The sequence below is a fragment of the Callionymus lyra genome, chromosome 11, assembly GCF_982586985.1.
Source record: "Callionymus lyra chromosome 11, fCalLyr1.hap1.1, whole genome shotgun sequence".
NCBI lineage: Eukaryota > Metazoa > Chordata > Actinopteri > Syngnathiformes > Callionymidae > Callionymus > Callionymus lyra.
The window spans coordinates 26,521,109-26,547,867 of NC_141828.1; the positions used below are offsets into that span (position 1 = coordinate 26,521,109).

Consider the following 26,759-nt stretch of genomic DNA (forward strand, 5'->3'; position numbering starts at 1 on the left):
TCACATGACATAATTAAATGTGTTATGAGAAAATAGACACAAGAGCTCAGATTGCTTAGTCTGCATGTCAATAAATTGCAGGTTTCTCACATGTGATCAGAGATATATCCTTGAAACACACTTATATTAATACACCATCACATGATCACATGATGACTGAAGAATAAGCAGGTGGGTTGTGCAGGTGAGCCACAAATTCTATTGAAGCGCAGAGACGGTCAGACAATTTTCATCATCATCCACAGTATGTCAGGCTGAGGGACATCAAGTCTGACACTATGGTGTGCAGTACAGGAGCACCTCAGGGGACAGTACTGCCCCCTCTCCTCTTCCCCATATACACTTCAGACTTCTGCTACAACTCTGAGCTAGATGCATCAGGGGATAATACAGGACTCTGATACATGACTTTGTGGACTGGAGGTAGAGGAACCACTTGCAGCTGAACACCTCAAAGAACAAGTAGCTCAACTTGGACTTTGGGAGATCCACATCCAGTGTCCATCAGAGGTGACGAGGTGGAGATAGTCGACAACTATAAGTACCGCGGCGTGTGGCTGGACAGTAAACTGGACTGATCCTGCAACACAGACCATGTGTATAAGAAAGTTCAGAGTAGACTGTACTTTCTGAGAAGGCTTCTATCATTTAACATGAGGATGCAGGAAACTCCACTGCATGTTCTACCAGTCTGTGGTGGCCAGTGTCCTGTTCTATGCTGTAGTGTGTTGGGGTGGGAATGTGTCCAAGAGGAGTGTCAACAGGTTGGACAGGTTGATCAGAAAGGCTGGCTCTGTGGTTGGCATGAAGCTGGACTCACTGGTGAAAGTTGCTGAGAGGAGATCTCTGGACAAACTACTGTCCATCATTGATGATGACAGTCATCCTCTGAACACTGTCATCAGTGAGCAGAGAAGCAGATGGAGAGCACGAATGCTCCTTCCCAGATGCAACACTAATAGACTCAGGGACTCATTCATTCCTCGTGCTATCAGATTGTATGGTGGCAGGAGGGGAGTGAAAAAATGATGTATTCTATTCTATGTTAATCTTTGTATCATTTTCTTTGATCTTTGTTCTTTTTAGTTGGCTTTCGTTATCCCTTGGCCTCGTTTTTAATCTATTGCACTTTGTGAATCCATTGTCTGTGTCTGCTGTCAACTGGAATACCAATTTCCCAAAGGAGATCTCCAGAGTGATCAATAAAGTCTCTCTCTCTCTCACTCACTCACACTCTCACACTGCTGAGCACTTTACTGATAAACAGTTTTTTTTTGTTAAACTTCAACTTAAGATCCACTGATCTTCTCTGTAAATGCTGTATTCTTGTTAATAACTTTGTATGTAAAATATAAAATTTTACATCGTAGCTTGTCTGAACTCGTTTATTTATGCAAGTCAGCCTTTTTCAATAATGGACCAGACTCAGTCAAAAGCTTCAGAGAACATAAAGAAACGACAAAAGAGCCTTTTTTCCTTCTTTAGTAAACAAAAGCACACGTCCACATCCATGACTATATTAATGTGGTTTCAAAACTACAAACTGAACTTGTAGAAATGATAGTAGACAATAATGACTAATTTGCTTTTTTCTCTTCTTTCTTGAAATAAAATAAATGAAAGTTGAAGGTATTTTTATATATTTAAGGGATTTTCCACCAAATCTTAACTTAACAATATTCAACAAAGACTGGGGTTCCCCAAAACCATAACAACCAAGAAGGAGACAATGTTCTGATCGTCTGATCTCAATTCCACCTGCAAACAAAATCAAGATTTATGGAAATATCATTTTCTAATCAAGTGAACTGAGAGAGAATTCCCTGAATCCTGAGTCACTCCAGCACATCTGTAAGTCCTTCAGTCCGCGGCGGCGCTGCTGATACTAAATACATCTCCTCGTCCGCTGAGGATTCTCCTGTTCCTGTCGTTTTAGGGATAGTTTAATGGGGAACTTTTGGTTCCTGAGGTGGATCATATCTGGATCAGACACCACAGCTCAAGCCCAAAATGATTAACCCGCCGTCGTCATGACAACAATGAATGCATGAATGAGTGACTGAGATGACCCTGGGTTTCCTCTGCTGTACCAAATTTACTTGAACTCACCAGAACACTCGACAGATCATTCCAGACAAAGATTTATTATAATTCCACATCTTTCTCTTAGTGGCATAATTACAGTGTCCTTAAAATGTCATTGTGTGACCATTGACCTCTTGGATCACTACAGAAGACTGCAATTTCCTAAAAAGGTCAATTCATTAAATGGATAAAATTCTAACCATCCATCATTGTCGATGTGGTGTGTGTAAGGAATTAAGTATTAATGCTGGTGGAAACATGCAATCCATCATGCGGTTGTTGTATCACGAGACTCCGTAACGTTCACTTGATACTGACGTCCTGCCTGGGCTTATTCTTACTAATATGACTTCTAGGTTGTTGTCTGGAGAAGTGAATGATTTTTAAAAGTATGTAGGAACAGTTGCTATCCAAACAAGTGTCTTTGTTATCTCACTTTTTTTTAACAAATTCACCCACGGTGTGTTGCAACAGGTGTCACACGACACTGCAGTTGCACTGTTTAGACACTGGGGGAGTCCAAAACAACCTTTTCAATCTTACCTATTCGCCTTTCGCTTTTCGACCTGTATGTCTTTAATTGAGAACAATATTGTCAGGTTTTAGTTACAGAATTATTTCTTTAATAACAATGTGAGCTTATAACTGTAGAACTACGTTCATAAATGTATGAGACACTTTTACCCAAAGCGACGCAGAAACAGACACTGATGGGAGTAGGCTGTGACCCAGCTCAGTATAAGGCATTTCTTACTCACAGACTCGTCTTACCAAAAAGAAGAAAACAGCCAGGATCGAACCCGAAACATGATTCGATTATATAGAAAGTTTTGTAAACATCACATGAATATATATCGACTTACTTAAATATTTAAAACATGCATTGACTAACACTAAACATGTTTATTTTCTAGAGAGTGATGAGACTCACGCATCATCAGTTCACTGAGTAACATTATTCTTGTCTAATATAATGTTTTTGTCTATTTGATATTTAATTCTGTTAATATGGGTTATTTACAACTTTGTTGACATTACTTGACACAACACACTCACAGAAAACCATGTCAGCTGATTGGACGTGCTACCTCCAACCAACTCATTTAGTGCGAGTCCAGGTTAAAATTGTGAGACGCTGTATCTCATCGATGACTTTAAAACAAGAGACAAAAATAAAACAAAAGGTTGGACTGAGAGACTTCTGACTGCACATCTGCTCTGGATACACTGAAGTATAAATCATCGGGAAAATCCCTGAGACGAGCGTTTCTAAAACATCAGGTCTAGTATTTACGTTTTGGAACCGATATAAGATTTACAGTTTTTCTTTCTTCTTTGTCTCAAAACTGAGATGTTTGTTGTTGTTTTTTCAAGGAAAGGTAGCAACTTGTGCTAACACACAGGCTAACAGAAGGATGATTGACAGATCGTTGTATAAATGAATTATGTTGGATGAAGTCTTAATGATGAAATATATATATATATATATATATATATATATATATATATATATATATATATATATACATACTAGTCCTGGTCTACTAATGTTATTATGATATTGTCACATTTACCAGTTTAAGTGGCATTATAAATGATGCAAATAGTCTAAATGTGACACCTTATTCATATTTCTAAATTGATATTAATGTTTCCAATGTCGCAGATGAATGTAATATTTAGATATTTTCTATGCAGAATATTTTTTATAAGATACAAAAATGTTTTTCTCTGCCCTCATGTGAGTCCAGAATAAATCTTTGATTATGGAATATGATTTGCATTTTTTCTTTATACCATAAGGATTTGTATGAGGCTAGTAATGTCACCGACACCACTCACAAGAGGGCACCGACCACTACAACGAATCAACCAACAATACCTCCAGAGTCTCCTGAAAGGGGGGGAGAATAAGACACTTCGACAGGACGGATATAACGGTCACGGCTACAGCAAGGACACGGCCAATGAGACGGCTCACCCAAACCCCGCTAACCGGGAAAGTGTTGGAAGTAAAGTGCTTTTGCTGAAGAATCTGTAAGAATGCAAAGGGACTTAAGATACACCAATCCAAGAGCTTGTGTGGAATGGGGACAAGAAAAAGAAGCGCATAGTTGTGACTACTATCTACGAAGTGGAAATTACATCAGTAGAAGGAATCGAACAGCAAGTGAACAGGCAACTGCGGAGGTAGTTGGGTGTTCCTGCAAGCCTCAAGTCGGTAGGACTCTACACCAGGTCTTGCCAGTCATCTGTTGTTGAGGAGTTTAAGGTGGCCAAGTGCAAGGTTGTAGTGATGTACAGAGACTCTGCTGATGATAAAGAGGGGCAGTCGTCACTACAAGATCTGGATGCAAGTGGGAAGCTGAATCAATAGTGGCACAGGCAGAAGGCCTGCTAAAAAAGACACCCATTAACCCATTAATTTCGGAGACAGGGACTTGGATCAACTCATTTCAAGCAATGGGAAAAGGCTGAAGAAGGACATGATCCAAACTGAGGTCCGACAGCTGGAGGAGGAAGAGAGAAGGTCTAGGGCCGTTGAGCTTTGAGCACTGGGAGCCTGGACAAAATGGGACTTGCCAAAGTGAAAGATAACCTTGCCTGAGATCTGGAGACTGGAGCCCTTCCGCATCTTTTTTCTGCTTTGCTCTGTTTATGACACACTTCCATCTCCCGTAAACCTGCACAGGTGAGGTTTGAAACACCCAATGATGGTGAGATGCCACCTAATGACATCTTCTTCTGGCCGCCAGCTACAGTCGCTTAACAAGGGACTGAGAAAGAGAGCATGTGGATGTTTTCAAATAGTCATAATATAGCATTTAATGTTACTTACACAGTAGATTGAACCTATTCAGAGGGAAATTCGGGTTCTCCGAAAAATCGCAAATGACTTGCGAGTCTCTTCACTCTAAGCACAATCCTTAGTGTGAGCCCATGTCGGACCTCAAAAATCATTCTTCACATAACACTTCCAATAAAAAGTGTTACTTCCCGCCAAAGAAACATATTTCAATAAAAGATCACATCCTCTGCTGGAAGTTCACGATCCTTTGCATGAACGAACCATCATGAGAGATCTGCATCATTGGATGTTGAGATCGTGTGGAGTTTAAGCGGCTGGTCCAGAATTAAGATCAACCCGGCGCCGCTTTTTCTGAACGAACAGATAATGAGTGGAAGTGGACTTGAAGCTGAACCAGCCGTCACTACATATAAAGACGGAGGATCTACAGTTGAACTCATGAAAGGATGGATGTTGGCGGAGGAAGTGGAGTCTGTTCTCCATTACCGTCTCTGGGAAATTCTGCTGTTTGACACTAGAGGAATGTAAACTGTCCATTTCTACAGTTATGACTTCAATCTGTGCTCCAACCCTTTTAATGTCATTGTTTCCTTCCAATAATACTCAGTTTGCAACGTTTGTTTTGAAGCACGGAAAATGGAAATGAAAATGGCTTCAGAGAAACTAAAAGTGAGATTTAAGAAAAGGTTTTGCTGTCCTGATTTAATTTGTTGATACTTAAATGTATTTTAATATTGCATTTTACATATCAGTTGCTCAATCTATATATGTGTCATTTAGCTTTTTATGATTAATTTTAAATTTATTTTTAACTGCCTAAATTAAATAATTTTCTTAGAATTTATTTTTATTTTTCGAAACATTTTTCACCAAAGATGTAACAAGAATTATCTTAAAATTATGTTTGCACTTTCTATATAAAAACATTTTTTTTATTATATAAAACTGCTGTTACATGCCTACTCGTTTATACCGAAGTCATTTTTTTTTGTTGTTCCTATATCATTTATAGGAATTTTAACTATCAACATTTTCAAAGATATGCTGATAATCATCTAGACGTCACATTATCAGCTGAAAGTTTAGCTATTACGTTAACACTAGTTGTCACTAGTGTTAGGATTATGATATAACTATAAAAGTATATCTTGCCATGTCAAACCTTCCAATAGTCCCATTGGCCAAATACGGCCCTGGATACGATAACCTAGGACCGGCAAAAAAAATTAAAGTTTAAATCAAATTTAGAAACTGACAAAGCTTGAACTTTGACAATTCTCTCAAGTCACTGAGCCGGTTCAATAAAAACCTTAAAATAAAATATTCAGTTTATTGAACGCATGATTGGCTAAAAGTTTGTGATTGTTATATGATCATTTTTCTATAGTATTTGGTTTACGATATAAGAATTCTATGCAGGTTAAACCTGAGTCACAAGGGCCACATCTTGCCCTAGAAATGGTAATGAGGGAGCATTAAAAAAAAATAGTCAATCATCAATATCAAACGTCCAATAATGCACTGCAACATTCCGACATTAAAAGTCTTTTTACAATCCATTAAAACCTTAAAAGAACATATTTTTACAAAGTCGGATGGTTTTGTCAAAAGTAACAAATAATTCAATTAAATTAAGGGAAAAACGATACATACAAAACAGTAGAAAATCAATCCTAAACTCTATTTAGTATTTAAAACCTCAGTCACATGTTTTGACTTGTTTACCATCAATATCACTGAGATGTTAATAGTTTCTTAGAATCAAACACGTTTCTTGAAGAATCAGCTAAATCTTAATTACTGGAGGTTTTAGACAAAAACCTTCAACATGAATAATATACCACACAACTCTATATGGAAACTTCATTCCACTTAAAATTAAGCTTCCAAATCCAACTGCATTCTGGGACGAGTGTCATCAACAACATTCCTGCAGTTACAAAAACAGCAATGATTAATATGGAAGTCAGACTTATGAGCGAGAAAGGCGGCACCAGAGAAATGAATTCCATCCAGTTTTATAATAAAGCAGCAGGCGAGTGTGTTTGTTTTCACCAACAACGTTCCAACATCTGTCCCTCGACTGCGGCTCAGCTGACTCAACATAACGAGACGCCTCGGGGAGTCCAACAGATACACCAAAACTCATTTGAATTCACAAATGAACAGATCTGGAGACAAACCGCAGGGACAGAAAGAAAATCATTGAGATTTAAGATGATCTGATGAGTGTTAATGTCTTTCTTAAGACCGTCACCAAAACCACCGGCCAGATTTACAAGGGCAGGGGTGGAGCTTGGGCCTAGTCCGAAGCCGTAAAACGTTGCGGCAGATCCGGAAATATATTAATTTATTTCTGAGGAAATATTTCATGGACCTGGCAGAGCCGAGACTCCAGAAGCTGGAATTAAGTTTAACCTCAATAATGACTCCATGTTAAACCCATTTTCAGGGTCAAACAGTGTGTTTGCAGATCAGCAGCGGTTGACAATGAAACCAAACTGCAGCTTAATTCAAAATAAGAGATTCTTTATTCATATAGAGTCACGCAATCTCAAAAAGGTCGAACAAAAATGATCCTCATTGAAAAAGTTTGTAGGCAAACTTATGGAAGTATATCAGTGTCATCAAAATATTTAATGGTTGAAGTTAACATGTCAAATGTTGAAATGTTTATCGTAATGAATTTCAATTTCGTTTCTTGAAATGATTTTTTAAAAATTAATTTCTATATTAAAAGGTAACGAGAGTATTTTCTTTTGATTAAATGGTTAAATATAATATTTTAAATGTAGAAACTAATGACGTGTTGCAAATTATTTTTGAATTGGCTTTTCTTTTCTTTTGTTCTAAATATATATTTTTAATCGAGATAATTTCAAATGAATGCATTTTTTTAAACATAGTTTGATGTTTTAATCCAATAATTGAAAGAAATATTTTCTAAATTCAATATTTTTAAAATATTAGTCTTTTAAATTCAATATAAAATAATATATATGAATAAACAGTGTCACCAGACAATAACAACAGTTCAGAGTTTGTCATTTGTGCTTCTGTGTGTTCTTCTGGGTGTCGCATAATTGGCTAAAAGTTTGATATTATACCAATATTTTTATATTGAATTTAAAAGGCTACAAATTAAAAAATATTGAATTTTGAAAAGGTGTCTTTGAATAATGGATATTGGAATATCAAACTATGTGCAAAACATTAATTCATTTATAAAAATATTCTATTATCTTAAATGTAATTATTTAAAACACTCATTCAAACTTTTATTTATAGAAATTATATATTTTTATATTAAAAATAATTCAAGGTTTTTTAAAAATGTATTTAAAAAGACAAAGTTACAAAAAATTGTATTCAACAATTCAATATTTTGATGACATTGATTTACTTCCAATTTATTTATTAAGATTAACTTTAAAAACAATCAAACAAAAACGTTCACACAGATTCATCATTCAAACAAAACAACTTCTCGTTCGTCAAACTTCCATGAACAGGAATTTTGTCATTCAAGTAGTTAAAATAACCTCTCCTGGTGAAATCTTCCGGACACGATCAGAAAGTCTTAAGTGACTGACAACGTCACACATCGTTTACAAACACGGCTCTAGTGTTTCCAAGGAATCTCAGAGCTGAGGAAGTTCAACATCAAGCCGTCGCTGATAAGATGTTTAGGCTATCGTTCCTCCTACGTCTTCTTCCAGGAACAACATCCCAATCATTACGCAAGCGTGTTCAGTCCTGGTGCCTGGTATGGACGGAGGACCCCCTGCTGAGAGGAGGGAGTCTCACTTACAGACGAAGAGTAAACATGGCAGAGGTGCTGCTGGGAAATCATGATCATGTACGAAAACTACAAAGACTTCCTAGAGTCATAAGTGACCTTTTCACCAACGCAAATATAACTACAATGACTGAAGTGTGAGGCCAGACAAATAGAAGATAACTTGTGATTTATTTATGGTGGTTTGTCCCTTGACTTCAATAGAATAACCAACTTTTAATACGCCTATAAATCGCAATATATTTATTCGCAATACAGTATTGATATTCAACAGCACTGTATCATTTTTTCTTATTCGTTTTATTTTATATCATAGTTCTTTTAGGGTTTATATTTCATTAAAGTCTGAATAAAACTAAATAAATTTGATTTCGTATTTACTACTAAAGGTCAACAGAGATTTATTTTTTGATCGCGAGATTCCTGGTGATGGCTGAGGACAAGAGGATATAGTGGACTCCAGTAGCTTTTAAAGCTGAATTTTGGACATATTTTGGTTTCAAAACAAATGAAAATGGTTGCAACTTCATCAAGAGTCATTTGTTCTTGACAATACTACAAATATGTATTATAGTACAGTATCACTATGTATCGTTGACCCTGTATTGTGATACGTATCAAAACATTCTGGACAATACACACCTCTAAAGGAAACCCAGGTGACATTTCATTTTGCTCACTAGATCATCTCCACAAGTTCAGAAGGTCCAACAATAGACGCATGACACAAGGTCGAAGCTGAACTAAAAAGATTTCGCCTAAGAAACGGTGGCTTCGCTTGATGAAGAAGTTCGGTGAAGAAAGCCGAGATTGTTCTGGATGTCAAGTGAAAGGAGAGAAGAAAGAACCACAAGCCAAGGTTCTCCAAAGATAAACACAGAGAACTCCTGAGAGAGGGGGGTCACAGGCTGGGCTGAGAGTGTGTGAGTGTGTGTGTGTGTGTGTGTGTGTGTGTGTGTGTGTGTGTGTGTGTGTGTGTGTGTGTGTGTGTGTGTGTGTGTGTGTGTGTGTGTGTGTGTGTGTGTGTGTGTGTGTGTGTGTGTGTGTGTGTGTGTGTGTGTGTGTGTGTGTGTGTGTGTGTGTGTGTGTGTGTGTGTGTGTGTGTGTGTGTGTGTGGCGGCGTCCACGCATGCGTGTAGCAGAAGTTCCCCCCTCGTGAAACATTTCTAAAATAGCCACCGCAAACCAGACAGAATGTAAATCCGCACTTTGAAAAGAGGCAGAATAACATTTCTCTGCTCCTGATGGAAGTGGGTCAGTCCGGCTCGTTCCTCTGAAATTAGACGCCCGCTTTTATTTTTTCTCCTAATCAATTACAGGTTTTTCCGGCAGAGTTTAGGCTCAATTGCAGCTTCTGAAAGTTTCATCGAGGCCAGGATGAAGGAATTCGACGAGTAAGCAAAGTGGAATAGTTTAATGGTAGCAGCATGTTCAGGTGGAATCAAGAGAAGAGGTGAAGAAAAACCTCTCAACTCGGAGAAGATCCTCTCAGAGTGACTGAAGGTTCAGTCGACGTTCACTGAAGAAACATTTATATCCAACAATCTTTTACTGCTCATCCCAGGTTGTGTCTTCAGAAAGCTCTTCCGGAAAAATACCAAACTCTTCATAGATATTCCACTCCGCGTCACTCCTGGATGACTGAGTTCATATCCAAGAGAGTCCAGACAGAGAAAACTAATCTGACTCGATCGAATCCTCCATGTCCAATAAGACTGCATGACTTCTCTTTGTCTGGTCTCTACAGGAAGATCATGGGAAACCAACAAGAGAGTTGACGCCTCCAACAACGTAGTAGTAGTTCCAAAGGTCTCTGAGACACTAAAACCCTTAGAACGACGTACAGTGGTCCCTCGCCTGCTATTTGAACAGCAGATAAACCTTCTTCAACTACAGAATTTAGTGGAAGACACAGATAACCACACCCACCTTTTACATGGTGCCAACACTGCATTTAAGTTATAACGCTATGTTGCTACGTCGAATGTTGTGATTGGTTTACTGGGCGGCAAAGCGTCACCGGGCTGGTTAGGTCAGCGTTACTGAGAGGGACGTTGAAAGGGATGACACCTCATATTCAATGTTCCTTTTGCAAGTTCATGAATGCTATGATGTTGATATGAACAGTCTGTAACGATAGAGATTTGTAGTATTTCAGTAAGATGACACAAAAGCTTCTCAAGTCTAGAAATGTAGTCCAGATGTTGTAGTAAACGTCAGAGTATTACCTAAATATTTGCTAACTAGCAAAAGAAGCTAGTCTGATTTCACACTAAAATACAAGAAAAACCCAACGCTTAACGGACAAAAAGTACTTAAGCAGATATCAAGCGACGCTCGGTCGTCAGTTACAGAGAATGTAAAAAGTTTCCAAGTGAAGATTCTAATTCCTAAATACTGAAAAACTATTTTCAGGGACAAGAATAAATTCTGTATTTTGTGTTGAACTTGTTGAAGATGCTGAGCTTTTATTTCAAACTTCTGAATGAGATAAGACTTGTTGTGATGTCACTGTTGCAGTCAAATGTGGCTTCAATTCATTTCAATGTGGCCCTTACAAGTTAGAAGTTTGGACACCCCTGTAGTAAGGCATGTTGTATATTAGAGTATCATGTGATGATCGACCAGAGACAAACTAATGATGAACGAGTTGAAGGTACTTTAGATGACCAGGGAAGTGGACAGTAGAACTGGAAGCTGCAAAAACCCTACAGTTTCTTCAGACTGGGTCGGGAGGACGTGGATAAGGCCTGCAGCACATTCCCCTGAAGACGCTCACTTCCTGTCTGCGGGACCGACTCAGCACCTACTGCAGCTCACACACGCTCTTACGGAAACTGAGCTGCCAGGAAGTCGATCCCCAGATGAACATCGGCACTGACCGACTAAACACAGCACAGACTCTTAACTTTGAATCCAGATCACATGAAATATTCTATCATTGAGGATCAGGAGCAAAGAAATACGCTTCCAAGGAAGTTACTCAATGTGCAAATGAACAGATGTGGAGAAAGTATTTCTTGATACTACACTACATTGTACACATTATTTCAGTTGTCCATTCTCTATCACTTATTCACTTCTTGGGTGGAGTCTGTCCCAGCTACTGCGGGTGAGAGGCGGGGAACACCCTGAACAGACCGCCAGCCTGTCTCAGAGAGACACATAACCACTCACACACTCATACCTACAGAGAATTTCCCCAAGTTCCTAATCAATCTCTGAATGTTTCTGGACAAGAGTGCCTGAAATAAACCCACACAAACAGCTGTTTGATTTCAGTGGAAAATTGATTGATTAGTGTTGAAAACTGTTGGATTACAGTTGAAAATTGATGGATATGTCAAAACAGTTTGATTATATGTGAGAATTGTTTGATTATAGTTGAAAATTGTTAGATTACAGTTGAAAATTGTTGGATTATAGTTGAAAATTGATTGATTAAAGATGAAAATTGTTGGATTAAAGTTGAAAAATCACCACTACATCCACAGCTGGGGTCACAGAAACCTTCATTGTTATCTAGTGAATCCATCAGTTAAGTGAGGCCAGGCTGTGGTCAGTCAATTGTGAGAGACAACAATATAAAGTTGGTCTTTTATTTCCTCATCTCTACACGCAACACATTTTTCTTCATGACACGGAGATATTTGATAAAAGCTTGTGGTCGCCAAAGCAGGAAAACAAATTAGTTGACTGGAGAAAATGACTCACTTGAGTTTAATAGCATGTTATTATAGAGAGCAGCAAACATGCAGTTACACAAGTTAGGGAATCCCAGCATCAGCGCGGACGCAGGAGTTAATGCTAGTCACTGTTAGCTCTTCCCAGACGCTGTATTTCACGCCATCATTTATGTGACAGACGTCTCCAAGCAATCCGCCCGGGATTTCTATTCTCCGCTGCCAAAATGGACAAAAGTAAAAGTATGTGGCAATTTGCGTTTGTTTCGTAACTTCACACTGCAGTTACTGATCCAAGTTCTTTAGTTCTTCACAGTCGAGCGCAGGAGCAAGTGCTGTAGGGGTGGTCCGGGGGTTTAGAGAAGTAAAACGATGCCATATTTCCTTTCGTTTATTTCCGCTAAGCGACATCAGAGAGGAGCCGCCGGCGCGTCGCAAAATCACAAAGGAATAATAAATCCCACCTCGTTGTACAAACACACACAACAGTTAATAAATGACCTGATGCTAAAAACTTAGCTCATTAGCATACGACGAAGACGAACAGGCTTACACTTGTTTGGAAGTTCCACGATCTTATAAGAAAACAACTGAGACGAGATGAAAAGTTCTTAAAATATGTTGCTTTAGCAAAGGAGGTTAAAAAAGATGAGTGACTGGATCACTAGTGTTTAAGTAACACTCATAAGTTAGTCTTACTTCAGTGTATAAACGTCGCCATAACAACCGAGCCTAGCAAGCTGCGCCGCACAGCTCACAGACAGACAGAGACGTAAATTACAAAGAGACATAGAAGTACAAATTGACAACTTTACAGAACGTGACCCTGATTGGTCAAAGTGCAGATTTAAGTAATGCTTGATTTGACTGATTGATTGATCAATGAAAAATCATTATTTATCGCAAATGTTATCGATATGCATATCTCACATGCAAATATCGCAATATCAATATTTTTTTGATACATCGTGCATTCCTAGCTGGTACCTTTACTTTGATATCTGTTCCTGATTGATTCTAACGAAAGGACAATTATATTACATTTAGAAACAAAACAAGTTTTCGTTTTTTATTTTTTATTTACAATTAACAAACAAATATTTACTATTTTTGTTAATTATTGTGTTGCAATTATATTCATGCTGCTAGATAGCGGCAGTCATCACGTCCACTGCAGCTAAGCAGGGTCTCTAAACCAGTCCACAAAGGGTCGGGATGGTGCAGGTTTGTGTTCCACCCGCTTAAGCATGTACAGTTTAACTTATGAGGTTTCAGCCTAAAAAAGCAACACCAGAATGACACAAAACTGATTACACTTTGAAGACTCCTGATTGGGTTAAAGGGAGGGCTCTTGATTGGTTGGAACAAAAAAACCTGCACCACCCCGACTTCTTTGAGGACCAGTTTGGAGACCCCTGAGCTTAAGGAACAATACAATTCTGAGGACGAGAGGATACAGTGGACTCCAGCAGCTTTTAAAGCTGATGTTTGGTGAGAAAACAGTTACGACTTTGTCAAGAGTCATGTGGTCTGTAAATTCTGCAAAACCAGAGTCAAGTACTCGATAGTACTACAAATATATCCTTGATACTACAGTATCACTATATATCACAATATATATATTGGATGGATGACAGCTAGTTGAAATAGTTCTTGGTCAGATTGCAGTGAAGCCACATCTTGTAAATTGGTTTTAGATCGGATCATTCGGGAAGATTTGAAGTTGTGACACTGCAGAACAAGAAAACATTAACTGGACTTCAACAACTTTACATCTAATATAAATAGATCACGACTCGTCCAGATATTAGACATACAGTCCAGCATCACTGAGGGAACGGACGTGAACTCAACACACGATATGCACGACTCAGGATGACGAGTCGACCTTCCGATGATGTTGCAGATTTATCAGCACTTCCTTATTCGAAAAGTAGATGAGGTTCCACTGGGGTCAAAGGTCAAATTTCTTCTTGGGCTGATATAACGCATGTTTAGAACATGAACCCTCTGAAGCAACACAGACGAAGCGCTCCACGCTGCAGCTGTCATGGCAGCATCGCCTGCACTTCCCAAACAAGAGGCTGACAAAGACACTTAAAAGAAAAGTGGATGACCAGGCACTGAGGATATGGGGATAAACATTTGTGTGACGTGGCACATGGTCCCATCCACGGACGGCGTCTGGTGAAGTTGTTTTCCTGGAAGAGTTGCGATGACATGGAGCGTTGAGGAATGTTCCGAGGAGCTACAGAGAAACCAAGCTGCCGACTGTGTGTATAAAAGACTAAAGTAAAGTCAGCGACTCGTTCGGTAAACCACAACAACAGGTCCTTGAAAAGCATTCCAAGAACTCTGATTTGTAGTCGTTGTCTTCAAACTAATGGTGCATGAGTGGATTTAGGGGGACAGACTTTACTTCGGCCCTTTAAAGCTAGACAAAACCAGAAAACGGGGCCAATAGCGGCGGCTAATAAATCCCGCTATCACTAGCAACACACACAGATCAAGTATTTTGACTTCACGACAGAAGCTACTCTTTAGGGATTTAGAAGAAAAAGTTATTCTTTAAAACCAAACTGTCGAGAATCTGATGATACGATATGTATCATAATACGATATATTGTGATAATGTAGGAACAAAGATATATTTGTAGTATTGTTGAGTTGTTGGCTCTGGTGTTGCAGAATTTACAGACCACTTGAAGAAGTCGTTTGTCATTTGTTTTGAAACCAATTTATGTCGGAACATCAGCTTCAATAAAAAAATAAAGAAACAACTGGAATAGTTTGTCCTGAAACATCTTCAACAATGAGTCAAAATAAAGACAGTAATGTCTTCAACAGAAGCAGTGTCTCGGACGAAGAGGCAGGTCATGCCGGGGTTCCACAAGGACACAACTATCCTCTCACAGGAAGCTCATTTCATCTCCCTGATCCGATAAGTTCTGCCGTGACCAGACTTCAACACGGCAGGTAAGGATGGAACTCAGGAACTAAATGATCAACAATCTGGCTCACACACTTTTCCTATCATTTCGGGAAGTGTTGTAGAGAGTTTCTAATTCACTGATTCAACTCAGAAATCTTCCCAAAGAATAGGTTATTGGGAAAACATTGTTATTCGGGTCATCACCGGAGAAAACTTTTTTTGAATGCCTTGCCGACTCAAGTCAGCAAAAATCATGAAGAAGAAAACAGTCTTACAACAAATTAATACTTTTTATTTTTATTTTCCAATTATTTAAATCATTTTTTTCAGCAAAATCACCAGTATTTGTTAATCCTCTGCTGCAAGTTCTTTTTAGTACTACCTGACAAATAGTGAGATCAAGAAGGAAAGACATTATGTGTTGTGACACAATTATGAAAAGCCAAAGTCGTTAAAGGGAATTTATATACTTTTGGCAAGTAAATTATATTTATAAAATATTTCAAACAAATCTCAAGGTAATTTATAGTTAGGTTTAATATCACATTCATCTGGAATCATTAGACAGTGACAGTTTATTTCCTCTTTTAAATGTTTATTGTTGTCGGAACACTTGCATAAGTGCTGACCCCTTGTGGATGATAGAATGGCCTTAAAATAGTTATCCGTTTTAGCCCGGAATTTACCAGCAAAAAAAAGAAAGAAAATAACTTAATTCTTCTGTAAAGTTTATTTTTAGACCAAGGGCTAAATGATGCTATTTAAACTAATAATGCAACCAATTTATCAATTTATTAAAAATGTTTTATTTGATGTTAAAATGAAACAAAAGATATTTTTTTCCCTTCCTTCCTTTACTTTAATTAAGCTTTCGTCAGACTTTTCTTACCCAATAGCATGACTTCCAGTTTCCTGCGGTCCACTCGGAACCGCTCCTCGGTCCACTCCGAGTCCGGCAGCTGGTGCGGTCCGCTCAGGTCGTCCTCGGAACCGGGCAGAGGAGAGTCGCCGCTGCGCTCGCTGTTGGAGCCCTGGTCGGACTGCTGCAAGTATCCGCTGAGAGGGTCGCACTGGGCGGCCATGGTGCTGCACATCCCGCCGAGAGTCGAGACAAGTTCTTGTGGTCCGAGGGTCAGATCATCGCGGGTCTGGAGGTTCTGCAGGCCGCGGGATCGCTTCTCATTAAAGAAAAAGTTCTAAAAATAGTGAGGAAGACTCGGTCCAGTATGAGGAGGTTCGTCTGGAGGGTTCATGGAGCCCCACAGCAAAAACATACCAAACTCAGGAAAGTTTCACGTGTCATCCCCAAAAAAAGCGGGACTCCTCCCAGAGTTTGGACTTTTTTCCTCCCCCAAAACTTGTTCATGCTGCTGCTCGACATCAGAACTGATCTCCTTATTCAATACTTATGAATATAAAACAATGAAATCATAATTTAATATTGACTTTTAATTATTGGTTAATTTTCAAAACACCATTTTAGTTCAATAAAATGATAAACCTTTTAAATGCAAATTTATTCTTTTTCTACCACTTATTCCCTTCTGGGTGTAGCTTCTCAGTTTCATCGTGCGAGAGGCGGGGGACACTCTGGACAGGAGGCCAGTCTGCATCAGGACACAACCATTAACGCACACACACTCATACCTACAGAGAATTTCCCCAAGTTCCCAATAAAGCTCTGTATGTTTTTGGACTGTGGAAGGAAACTGGAGTGCCTGGAGTAAACCCACAGAACACAGGGAGAACAGACAAACTCCACACAACATGGAAGCAAACCGGCAACCTTCTTGCTGTGGGGGGACCGCACTCATCGCTGCGCTTTTCAGTAGTTACACTCTGAACTTGACTTGACTGAAAAAAGCCAAAAATAACCAGTGAATAATGCATCGTTCATTTGAATTTAAAAAAATTAAAAAAATTCAGTCACAATTAATAATCTTAATTAAACTGCATTTAAATATTCTCTTGTCATCTTTAGTTATTAAAAGAGGGAATTATTGTATTTACTGCTTCAGTGTCAAGGGATTTTAATAACCTTAACGTTTCTTTTTACAATATAAGTAGAGCCAATTATGACTTTTATTTCGATTATCCATAAAGTATTTTTTAAATGAAAAAAAATATAAAAAAAAGAAAATAAAAAAATTACCCTGAGTAAAAAGTGGCGTTTCTGGAGAAAAAAAGTGAACAGGAGGAAAGAGGAGGAAGGCAGGAGTAGCGGTGAAATCAGAGTTCAGGTTGTGAGTGAGTGGTGGACAGAGATCAAGAGAGGTGAAGAAGAGAGAGCAGATGGGTCGAGAGATCCATCTAGAGAAGTGAGAGAGAAGCTTCTCAGGTCAGTCGTAAAGCCTGCTATGATACATGACTCATGCAGCCGCTCCGACACAGAGACAGGGAGGAAGAAGCTGCAAATCTGCGAGACCTAAAACGTCCCTCAAATGTATCTATACGCTGACGACACACTGCATTTCTTCTGTGTGTCTATAGAGGAAGTTCTTCACATCCTGAGGAAGCAATACAGGAAGAGGAAACCAAAACAAAGTCGCAGCAAGTCGACATGAAAGTCGGGTCCGGAGGAGATATACGTGAGATGAAAGAAAATCCCCAAATCATTATTTCCCAGTGTGTAGCGAATCCATCCGAGTACATTTAGGAATTATTACTACTTAGAAATACATACCAAAGGTCTGTCAAGAACCACCTCAGCCTTTGACTTGCAAGACGTTTAACATTAGGAGATAATTAAAACTGTTGTCGTTTAATGTGTATACACGCTTGAGACAAAAAGGTAAAACATGAACAGGGTGAGGCCATTTTGAATGCTGCTCAACTGGTTCGACACTTGAGGAATTTCACCTGGCAACCCTTAGGTCGAGACGACTTGAGTTGAAATTCACACTTACTTTCAAAATATCATGTCTAAATAGACTAACCAACCAAAGGAAATATAGGAATAAGATCAAACTTCAATGGCTCCCTCTAGTGGACTAAAAGAAAACTAGATGAGAAACAAGTCAGTGTTTTTCTTTTATTTATTTATTTACGAGGAAACAAAAGTCACAATCCCCTTATATGTATTTCAAATCAAATGTTGTTTGAATGATATCTTAAAAGGAAAATAAAATGAGGCAATCCCAATACTATCATAGCACTAATAATAGTAATAACAATCAAGGATTAAAGGTGGTAATAATGCCAAATTGATGGAGAAGTAAAAAGGGTGAAAACAAAAAGGTCAGAGAAGTAAAGGTGCTTCAAGCGTATAAAATAAAGAAACAAAACACTTGAATGGAACCAGTGTGGAAGCAAAGTAGTGTCTGAGAATCACATGGCATATTTCCGAGTCCACTCTTTCGCTTGTTTGTTGTACCTGCAGGCAGAAGAAGCTCCGACATCAAGATCACCAGAAATTAACACTTGAAGCGGAGTAAAGATCTCACCTCTGTCTGTCGGATTTGTACAGCTGTGCAATGTCAGGGACTAGAGGGTCGTCTGGGTTTGGATCACATAGCAACGAGCATATGGATAACAAGACTGGAGGAGACAAACATAAGAGCTTTAGGTGGCTCTGCTGGATTTGAAACACTTAAGCAACATTCATTTGAGAAAAGTCCATGTTTGCTTTATGGAAAAAGATTTGTCTTTTTGATTTTAGGTATGCATGAGTGACAAAAACTTTATCATTATTAGACTGGAAGAACATTTTTAATTTGATATAATATGATTCAAGTTGTATGAAAGAATATCACTGTCATCGTAAAAGTAAAATGTATTTACAAAACTTATTTTTTAAACAAAGTTTGAATGTAATTCCAATAATTCTAAAACAATGTTTTAAATGTAATATATATATTTTAATTCAGTCTTTAAATTCAATATAAAAATGCTGGTATAATTGTACCAATTTGGTGTTGTTTAGACATACTGAGTTACTTCAGTCACATGATCGTTTGTGTCTCGCATGAGCGGCTGAAAATGAAACCTTTTAATTTAGAGCTGAAAGAGGAGCTTGTTTTCAGTAATGAACTTTTGACTAGTGCAGCTTTTGATGAAAATTGAATTTGAAATATTGTCATCAAATTAACTTCATCATGAATGACACTAAGATGGTAATTATAATTAGTATAGTGAGATACTGCTAATAATAAAACAATTGGAAAATATGTAGTCAGCAGATATTGTAACAAGCAACAGTTAAAACATTTGTAGTGACAAAGCAAACCATAGGTAATAATTCAGAGATAGATGTATAAAAAAAAATACGTTTGAACTTTCTTTCATTACAAATCTTGTTTACTATTAGCATAACCGCTGTGATTGGTCAAGCATGGAGGTTTGTCACTATGTGTCATCAATCGCGATAGTCTCCACCTCCAGAGGAGTTGTTGAATAAACAAAGCGGGCGTGATTACGTTTGCCTTTAGGAAGAGTCATCATTATGTCATAATGGACTGCGCTCTCGTAACCCTTTGTTCGCACAGATTTTGGATTAACTTTATACAGTAATAAATTCCAAACAAGGTCATGATCAGGCACTTACTGCATCTTGGAGAGAAAGACTTTTAAACATGCGAGTGAGTCAGGAGCATTAGGTTTCCATGTTAGATGACCTTTAAAAAATATTTTTTTGAAGCTGATATTTTATTATGTTACATTTAAAGTGTGTTTTTGTGACTCTTGTTTGTCTGTCTGAGGGAAAGATAATTCATGAAGTCGGTGTTTACAAGGGAAATATTAAACACATTTGAGATACATGAATTCATAAATTGTTGCCTGTGTTGAGAAAAATATTTGTGCTTCAGTAAAACCACAGAGTCAGGGGCAAATGTGATGTGAAAGCACACTGGAGGCGCTTTGGATCAAAGTGACCATTAGTCCAAACGTGTCTCCAGTGAGAGGCAAAAACAGCACTAAATTAAAATTCCGGCTAAAATCATAAAATGAAGATGTGGACAGAAACACTTGAATAAAGACGTGCATTGATAAAGAAAATTGTGTTTACGTGTCTTTACCTTTGGAAATGGTGAGTGCGGGCGACCACTGTGACCTCAAGATGTCGAGGCAGATGCTACCATTGCTATTAATGTTAGGGTGATAGATTTTTGTTGTAAAAGAAATCTGGAAACAAAAACAGGAGATTAAAAAAAATCAGAGTCAGATATCTATAGTCTAATTAACATGCACCAAAATATATGTATATAGATAAAACTTTATTGATCCCTGTGGAGGTCTCCTTCGGTAAATTATGTTTCACTGATCATGAGCCCCACTATGTGCAAATTACATATTAAATCCTCACATGACATTGATAAAGGATCATATGACAAACATAGTGATCACATAAACGATCAAAGTACATACATTTCATCATAAAAGCGAGTACACCTCATATCTGCCAGATATTTAAGTATACGTTTTCATGGGACAACCATGAAGAAATGACACTTTGACACAAAGAAAAGTAGTCTGTGTGTTGCTTATATAACAGTATACATTTATTTCCCCCTAAAAATAACTCAAAATATAGCCATTAATAGCTAAACCCCTGGCAACACAAGTGGGTACACCCCTTAGTGAAAGTTCCTGAAGAGTCAATATTTTGTGTGGCCACTATTGTTTTCCAGAACTGCCTTAACTCTCCTGGGCATGGAGTTTACTCTAGAGCTTCACAGGTTGCCACTGGAATGTTCTTCCACTCCTCCATAACGACATCACGGAGCTGGCAGATATTCAAGACTTTGCGCTCCTTCACCTTCTGCTTGAGGATGGCCCAAAGATGTTCTATTGGGTTAAGGTCTGGAGACATGCTTGGCCAGTCCATCATCTCCACCCTCAGCCTCTTTAGTAAAGCAGTGGTCGTGTTAGAGTGTGTTGGAGGTCATTTTCATGCTGGAACTCTGCCCAGTGACCCCGTTTCCGGAGGGAGGGGATCATGCCCTGCTTCAGTATTTCACATTACATGTTGGAGTTCATGTTTCCCTCAATGAAACGTAACTTCCCAACACCTGCTGCATCTTTCAAAGACAGCATTTGGATGCGATGCTGAGCATGTGCACTCAGGTTCTGAGTAGAGCCTGCTCTTTTAAAACACTGGATGATCCTGGCCATTGTGCTGCAGCTCAGTTTCAGGCAATCTTCTTATAGCCTTGGCCATCTTCATGAAGTGCAACAGTTTGTCTATTAAGACCCTCAGAGAGTTCTTTGCCATGGGGTGCCATGTTGGACCTTTAGGTGACCAGTATGACAGGGTTTGAGAGCTGTACTACAGAAGTTAACCCAACTGCTCCCTATGCACACCTGGGAACTGGTAAGACTAACGGTCACATGCCATTTTTGAGGAAAAATGACAAGCAGTGCTTAATTTGGACATTTAGGGGTCATCTCTTAGGGGTGTACTCACTTTTGTTGCCGGAGGTTTGGACATTAATGGCTTTATATTGAGGGAAGAATAAATTTACACTGTTATATAAACTTTACACAGACTACTTTCCATTGTGTCAAAGTATCATATTGTCAGTGTTGTCCCATGAAAAGATATACTTGAATATCTGTAGAAATGTGAGGGGTGTACTAACTTTCTGATACACTGTGGAAAGACAGTGTCTTGAAACAATAATAATAAATAAACAAATTAATTTAATAAATATTGTTTTCAATGAAATGCAGTTGAAATGTATTTGGTTCTAATTAAATATTGTTTGACTACTGTTAAAAAATTGTTGTATTGCAGTTGAAAACTGATTACTGTTGGAAAATGTAAGATTAAAGTTTACTTATTTATTCTAGTAAATGGTTGATTTTTTAATTGTGCTATTGTATACACATATTTTATAGAAAATGTGTTTGACTCGACGTGTACAATTGATTAAAAACTTAAATTTTACTGAAACAAGACTAGATTGAAACAAATAAACAAACCTTTGGTGGTTTAAAAGGATAGTCAGTGGGGAAGTGGATTGTCAGGAAGAATAATCCTCCCTGATATGGACTATCATTCTGGGGGTAAAAGAAAAGAAAGTTAGAAAAACCAATCAGTTGAAATTACAATAAATGACTGGATGGTAAATTGTGTTCAGCAAATAATAACATGCGTTTCGTTATTTAATTATAAATATCTAAAAGGGTAACTAAAACGCTAAGGGTAATTTGTGCAGCTTTTGGATACCAGATCAACAACAAGCTATAAATGTATACAACACACCTGCCGAAATAAGGCAGAAACCCACAGAGAACCCGACTCAGGCGGTCACTGCTTTAACAGGTCAGGAGGTCAGCGTGAAAAAGAGGAAGTGAGGACCAGGAGGTGGAAGAATGAGGGCCCAAGCAGAGCTTGGGGGACAAGAGGGAAAGCCCAGAGGAGGAACACTCAAATTGACAGAACAGAAGAATTTTTCTTCTCAAAGCAACCTGACCAACCTGTCTGGGATTTCAGCCTTTAAAACAAGCTACATAGTTTGAATTTGTCTTTTTGAGTTAGAGGTTGGATTCTTGCTACAGAAATACGGGGTTGACATAATTTGCTGCTATGTCAACTCCATAGACGAGAAAAGTTTCAAAATGTTGTACACTTTTATAATTAAGAATTTAAGTCTAACCAGATGTTTATTAATTATTTTTTACACTTTAAAAGTATTTTTTTCCCCCAGTTTCTTGTTCACACATGACTTTAAGCTTCATTTCCTCTTTTGTCATTTTATTTATATTCTACTCATTTACTTTTACTTTAAGAAGTATTTACTGGATACATATAATCAAAACTATGATGAAAGAACAATATATGCCATCTTTGACAGCAAATTCTTCCCATCTTCACAAGCCTAACTATAAAATAATAAATGTAAAATATGTTGTCATTTTATAACCTGAAGTAGGGTTGGGTGTTGCTTCACAATTTCAATTCCATATTCGTTGTTTTGATTTCAGTTTCTCGTGAATTAAGAGGCAGGATCAAAAATGTTGATGAAACAAAAAATGAAATAATCTTGACTTTCTCTATCAATTTAAATTCCATGAACTTCTCACAGTGCCATTTGCAACCAACATGAAAATAAAATCTATTAACTTGAATATAAATAACATCATCTATGAATACATTTTCACAGGGGTGGACTTTCTTCAGGAGCTTTACTTTAAAAACATCCTGAACACATTTACTAGAATCGAAATTTAAACTTTTAAAAAAAGTTTAAAGGAGAATTAAAAAAGCAGGTCTTGGTTCTAATCGAGTCTTGATACTTGATAAGAAACCTTGATCAGTGATCGCTGAACATAATCGAGTGGAAAAGCTTAAGATATTGCATGTTCAGGAGATAATAATGAACTTTGGATATGAAAGTACAACTCGTGACGTAATTGTAGGAAGGAACCATCTGGTGTGGAAGCGGTCAGACATCAGTAGCGAGTGGATGGTTGTGGGCTTTTCATGGACAATATAAAGGACTGTAAAGCCAACATAAAACACTATTGTCTAGAGATCCAGAAACAACTTAAAATACAGGAAACTCATCCAGAAATAGCTCACCGGTCCCGTGATAGTTGCTTGCCAGTGAAACACTACAGGAAAAATCAGATATAGACACATGTGAGGAGAATATATAAGCAGAATAAACGAGAGTGAATAAAATATACTCACAGTCATCCCCGACAGGTCCAGCTGAACAAGACGACGGAGGATCTCTCTGTAGGTCGTTGTACTCCTAAACACATAACATTCTGTGACACTCTTTTTCGCCTTTATAACCCTCTAAATCCTTCATCTAACATGTAAACGTTAACAACTAACTTTGTTGTTCATCAAAAGTGAGCGACAACCTCGAGCTACTAGTTAAGCTCCAGAGCTAAGTTATTCCACTGATAGCTTCCGTGTTTCTCAACATCGAATAAATCGTTTAAAAAATTGACGTCACGTACCTTCTGTATTCTCTTCAACGCCATTTCGAATCTCCACGTCGACCTACACGATGCTGAGGTGCCGTCTTTGACCGCTGTCAAACTAAAAGGCTCGGACTTTTTACCGAATCGGAGCTGTTTGTTTTGAGAGTCTGCTTCTGTCTTTTGTTTCCGCGTTTTTGTTTAGCGACGAGTAACACAGCGGTGCATTGTGGGGAATGTAGGTTCGCGCAGAGACTGTTAAAGGGCCAGCTACACGAAGGGGAGGCTTTTATCGTCATCGAGCGATTTAAAGAACAATAAATCATTATATAACTAATTTAAATTTCACAATTTAAGCTAAAGAATTTTATTTAATTTTTTTTCGAATTCCTTAAGTAAGAAAAATAAATTTTGCACATATTTTAATTTTAGTTAAATCGAATTAAATTCCTTTTTTTTTAAGTGTCAAATCCTAACATAGTTATTTCAAGACACTTCACATTTTAAATAATACTATATGGGAGAAAAGAAAAAAACCCACCATAGAATCATGGCAGTGGCGTGGAAAAAACCCAGCAGAAACCTCAAGTAGAACCAGACTCTCAAAACAAACAGCTGTTTAAATATGTGTTAAAAGTGTTAAAATATTCCTGAATATAGTGTTAAAATATTCCTAAAAACGTTATGGAATCATATTTCTTAATGACTTTATTAATAAGTCACGTATACTTGTCTTGTTTTTTTATTTGTTGACATGTAGCTGCTCATGATAACCTGCAGATTGAACGATTGGTGGTCAAGTTAACCATTGTCAACAGATTTATTCGGCACGATGGGGTATTTATTTATTCTGGAGGAGATTCAGGCAGACCCAGGACACCCTGCAGAGATTCACATCTCACTGTAACCTGACCAATCTATCAGAGATCTCTGTCTTGAAAATAACTTGCATTTTCCTTTAGTCTAAAAGGTCTCTGTTTAACATTCAAATACATGCAAAATGGAGATGCAACTTAAGTTGCTGCTGTTCATCTTTGCTAAATAAATAAATAGAATCTTTTTTTTTTTTTAATTAATGAGTAATTCAAGTTGGGATGTAGTAGAAAAAACATCTTTATCAGGATATATATACTTTTGTGAATAACGTTGAATACATAAGTAAGTAAGTAAGTAATTTTTATTTATATAGCGCTTTTCCAGACCAGGGTCACAAAGCACTTAAACAATCAAAACAATAATCAATAAAATATATACTTTAAAGGTCAAGATAAAACTGACAACACAACAGGAGTTCCTGAAAATCAAGGAAAAGCCTGAACAAATAAAAACGTCTTAAGATGTTTCTTAAAGGAGTCAGTAGATTCCATCAATTTTTAGATTTGCATTTATTAATATGGTATATAAGGACTTTAAATGTTCACACAATTCAATACAACAATATTTTATATTTTACTCATTAAAGTTTAAATGAAATGTATTCATGTATTGAGAAAATTGAAAGTGAAAAAAGTAACTGCAATGAATAACATTTAATTGTTTACACTGAATATTTGTATTAAAAAAAACTGACAGTTTAATGTAATGTTACTTCATCAGTTATTTGTATTCATTAGTAAACACATCAATTTGTGGATCCTTATAAATATAATCCAGAACAATAAGCAGATACGTGTCCGGTCACGTGTTCTGCAGCATCCAATGATCAAGACTATAAATTCCACTCCAGGGATGAAAAAAAAACGTGTTTACAAAAAACGCGATAGAATACAATCCAGTCACGTGATTGGCCCGAGTGGATCAATGCGCGTTCGCGACGCGGGGAGGTGTCGCTCCCGCGCTTGAGACGAGCATCGTCGGCTCGGAGGAGGAGAGAAGAAGAGGAGGAGAGAGAAGAGGAGGAGGAGAGGAGGCAGAAGACGAGAACACTCCGCCACAAATGTCTGCCTCTCCACGGTGCCGATGATCGAACCTCGCATTCCTATGTGCGGCCCCTGACAGACCCACCGCCACAGACTTCCACGGAGGTCCACGGACACGCACGGCTGGTTCAGGTGAGCGTTTTCCTTCCGTGTCTGTTATCACGGGTGTGTTTGGCGTGTGTGTCACGGACACACACTCGTGTTGCTAACGGCCTCGTGAGTCTGCTGTGTGGAGCTGCAGGCCAGTGTGTGTCGCCGAGGATGTGTGTGTGTCGAAGGATGTGTGTGTGTCGAAGGATGAAGAGTGTTGTTCGTCGAAGAAGAAGCTGCTGTCATGATCAACTTCACATCCCTTTTTTCCTGACAACGTTACTGGCAATGCACGATGGGAATTTCAATTGAGGCGTTTTTCATAGCGTTTTGACATTTTTTTATCCTAGATTAATCAATTTTTCTACACATCTTCGGTGGATCTTCAGTGAAGATTGTGTTATTCGTATAGTATTTACAATGAAATATGAAATAATCTGGTGATACAATACGTTTCACAATACAGAGCCAACAATGCCATATATTGTGATGCTGTAAAAAATTGTGCTTGACTCTGGTGTTACAGAATTTACAGACCACATGACTCTAGACGAAGTCATAACTGCTT

At 38.0% G+C, this 26,759-nt stretch overlaps 3 protein-coding genes across 3 annotated transcripts in view; 1 reads left to right on the forward strand and 2 right to left on the reverse strand.

Annotated features, from left to right (window-relative positions):
• The window catches only part of bicc1a (BicC family RNA binding protein 1a), a 72,833-nt gene extending 56,216 nt beyond the window's left edge, over positions 1 to 16,617 (reverse strand). Inside the window, exon 1 of the mRNA XM_087802422.1 lies at positions 16,198 to 16,617. Coding sequence (XP_087658548.1) covers positions 16,198 to 16,402 — 205 coding nt within the window. The 5' untranslated portion in view covers positions 16,403 to 16,617. The remainder of the gene's footprint in view (positions 1 to 16,197) is intronic.
• A 1,708-nt stretch (positions 16,618 to 18,325) lies between these two features.
• On the reverse strand, positions 18,326 to 24,393 carry LOC148069800 (ubiquitin-conjugating enzyme E2 D4-like). The gene is made up of 7 exons (XM_087802264.1): positions 24,222 to 24,393; positions 23,944 to 24,007; positions 23,833 to 23,864; positions 22,230 to 22,307; positions 20,324 to 20,429; positions 18,752 to 18,845; positions 18,326 to 18,681 (listed from the first exon to the last, which is right to left on the reverse strand). Exons 1-7 carry the CDS (start codon positions 24,243 to 24,245, stop codon positions 18,636 to 18,638), a joined length of 444 nt encoding a protein of 147 aa, XP_087658390.1. The 5' UTR covers positions 24,246 to 24,393; the 3' UTR covers positions 18,326 to 18,635.
• A 1,689-nt stretch (positions 24,394 to 26,082) lies between these two features.
• The window catches only part of rgs7a (regulator of G protein signaling 7a), a 79,947-nt gene continuing 79,270 nt past the window's right edge, over positions 26,083 to 26,759 (forward strand). Inside the window, exon 1 of the mRNA XM_087802425.1 lies at positions 26,083 to 26,233. The gene's annotated coding sequence lies outside the window, so the exon portion shown is untranslated. The remainder of the gene's footprint in view (positions 26,234 to 26,759) is intronic.

What these genes read in the sequence shown, in the direction of transcription:
- LOC148069800 (XM_087802264.1), bottom strand. Translation starts at nt 24,245, where the DNA reads ATGGCGTTGAAGAGAATACAGAAG. An exon ending in TGGACCTGTCGGGGATGACT is followed by an intron (nt 23,865 to 23,943) that starts GTGAGTATATTT and finishes TTTTTCCTGTAG; the next exon opens with TGTTTCACTGGCAAGCAACT. An exon ending in AAGCAACTATCACGGGACCG is followed by an intron (nt 22,308 to 23,832) that starts GTGAGCTATTTC and finishes TTTTACCCCCAG; the next exon opens with AATGATAGTCCATATCAGGG.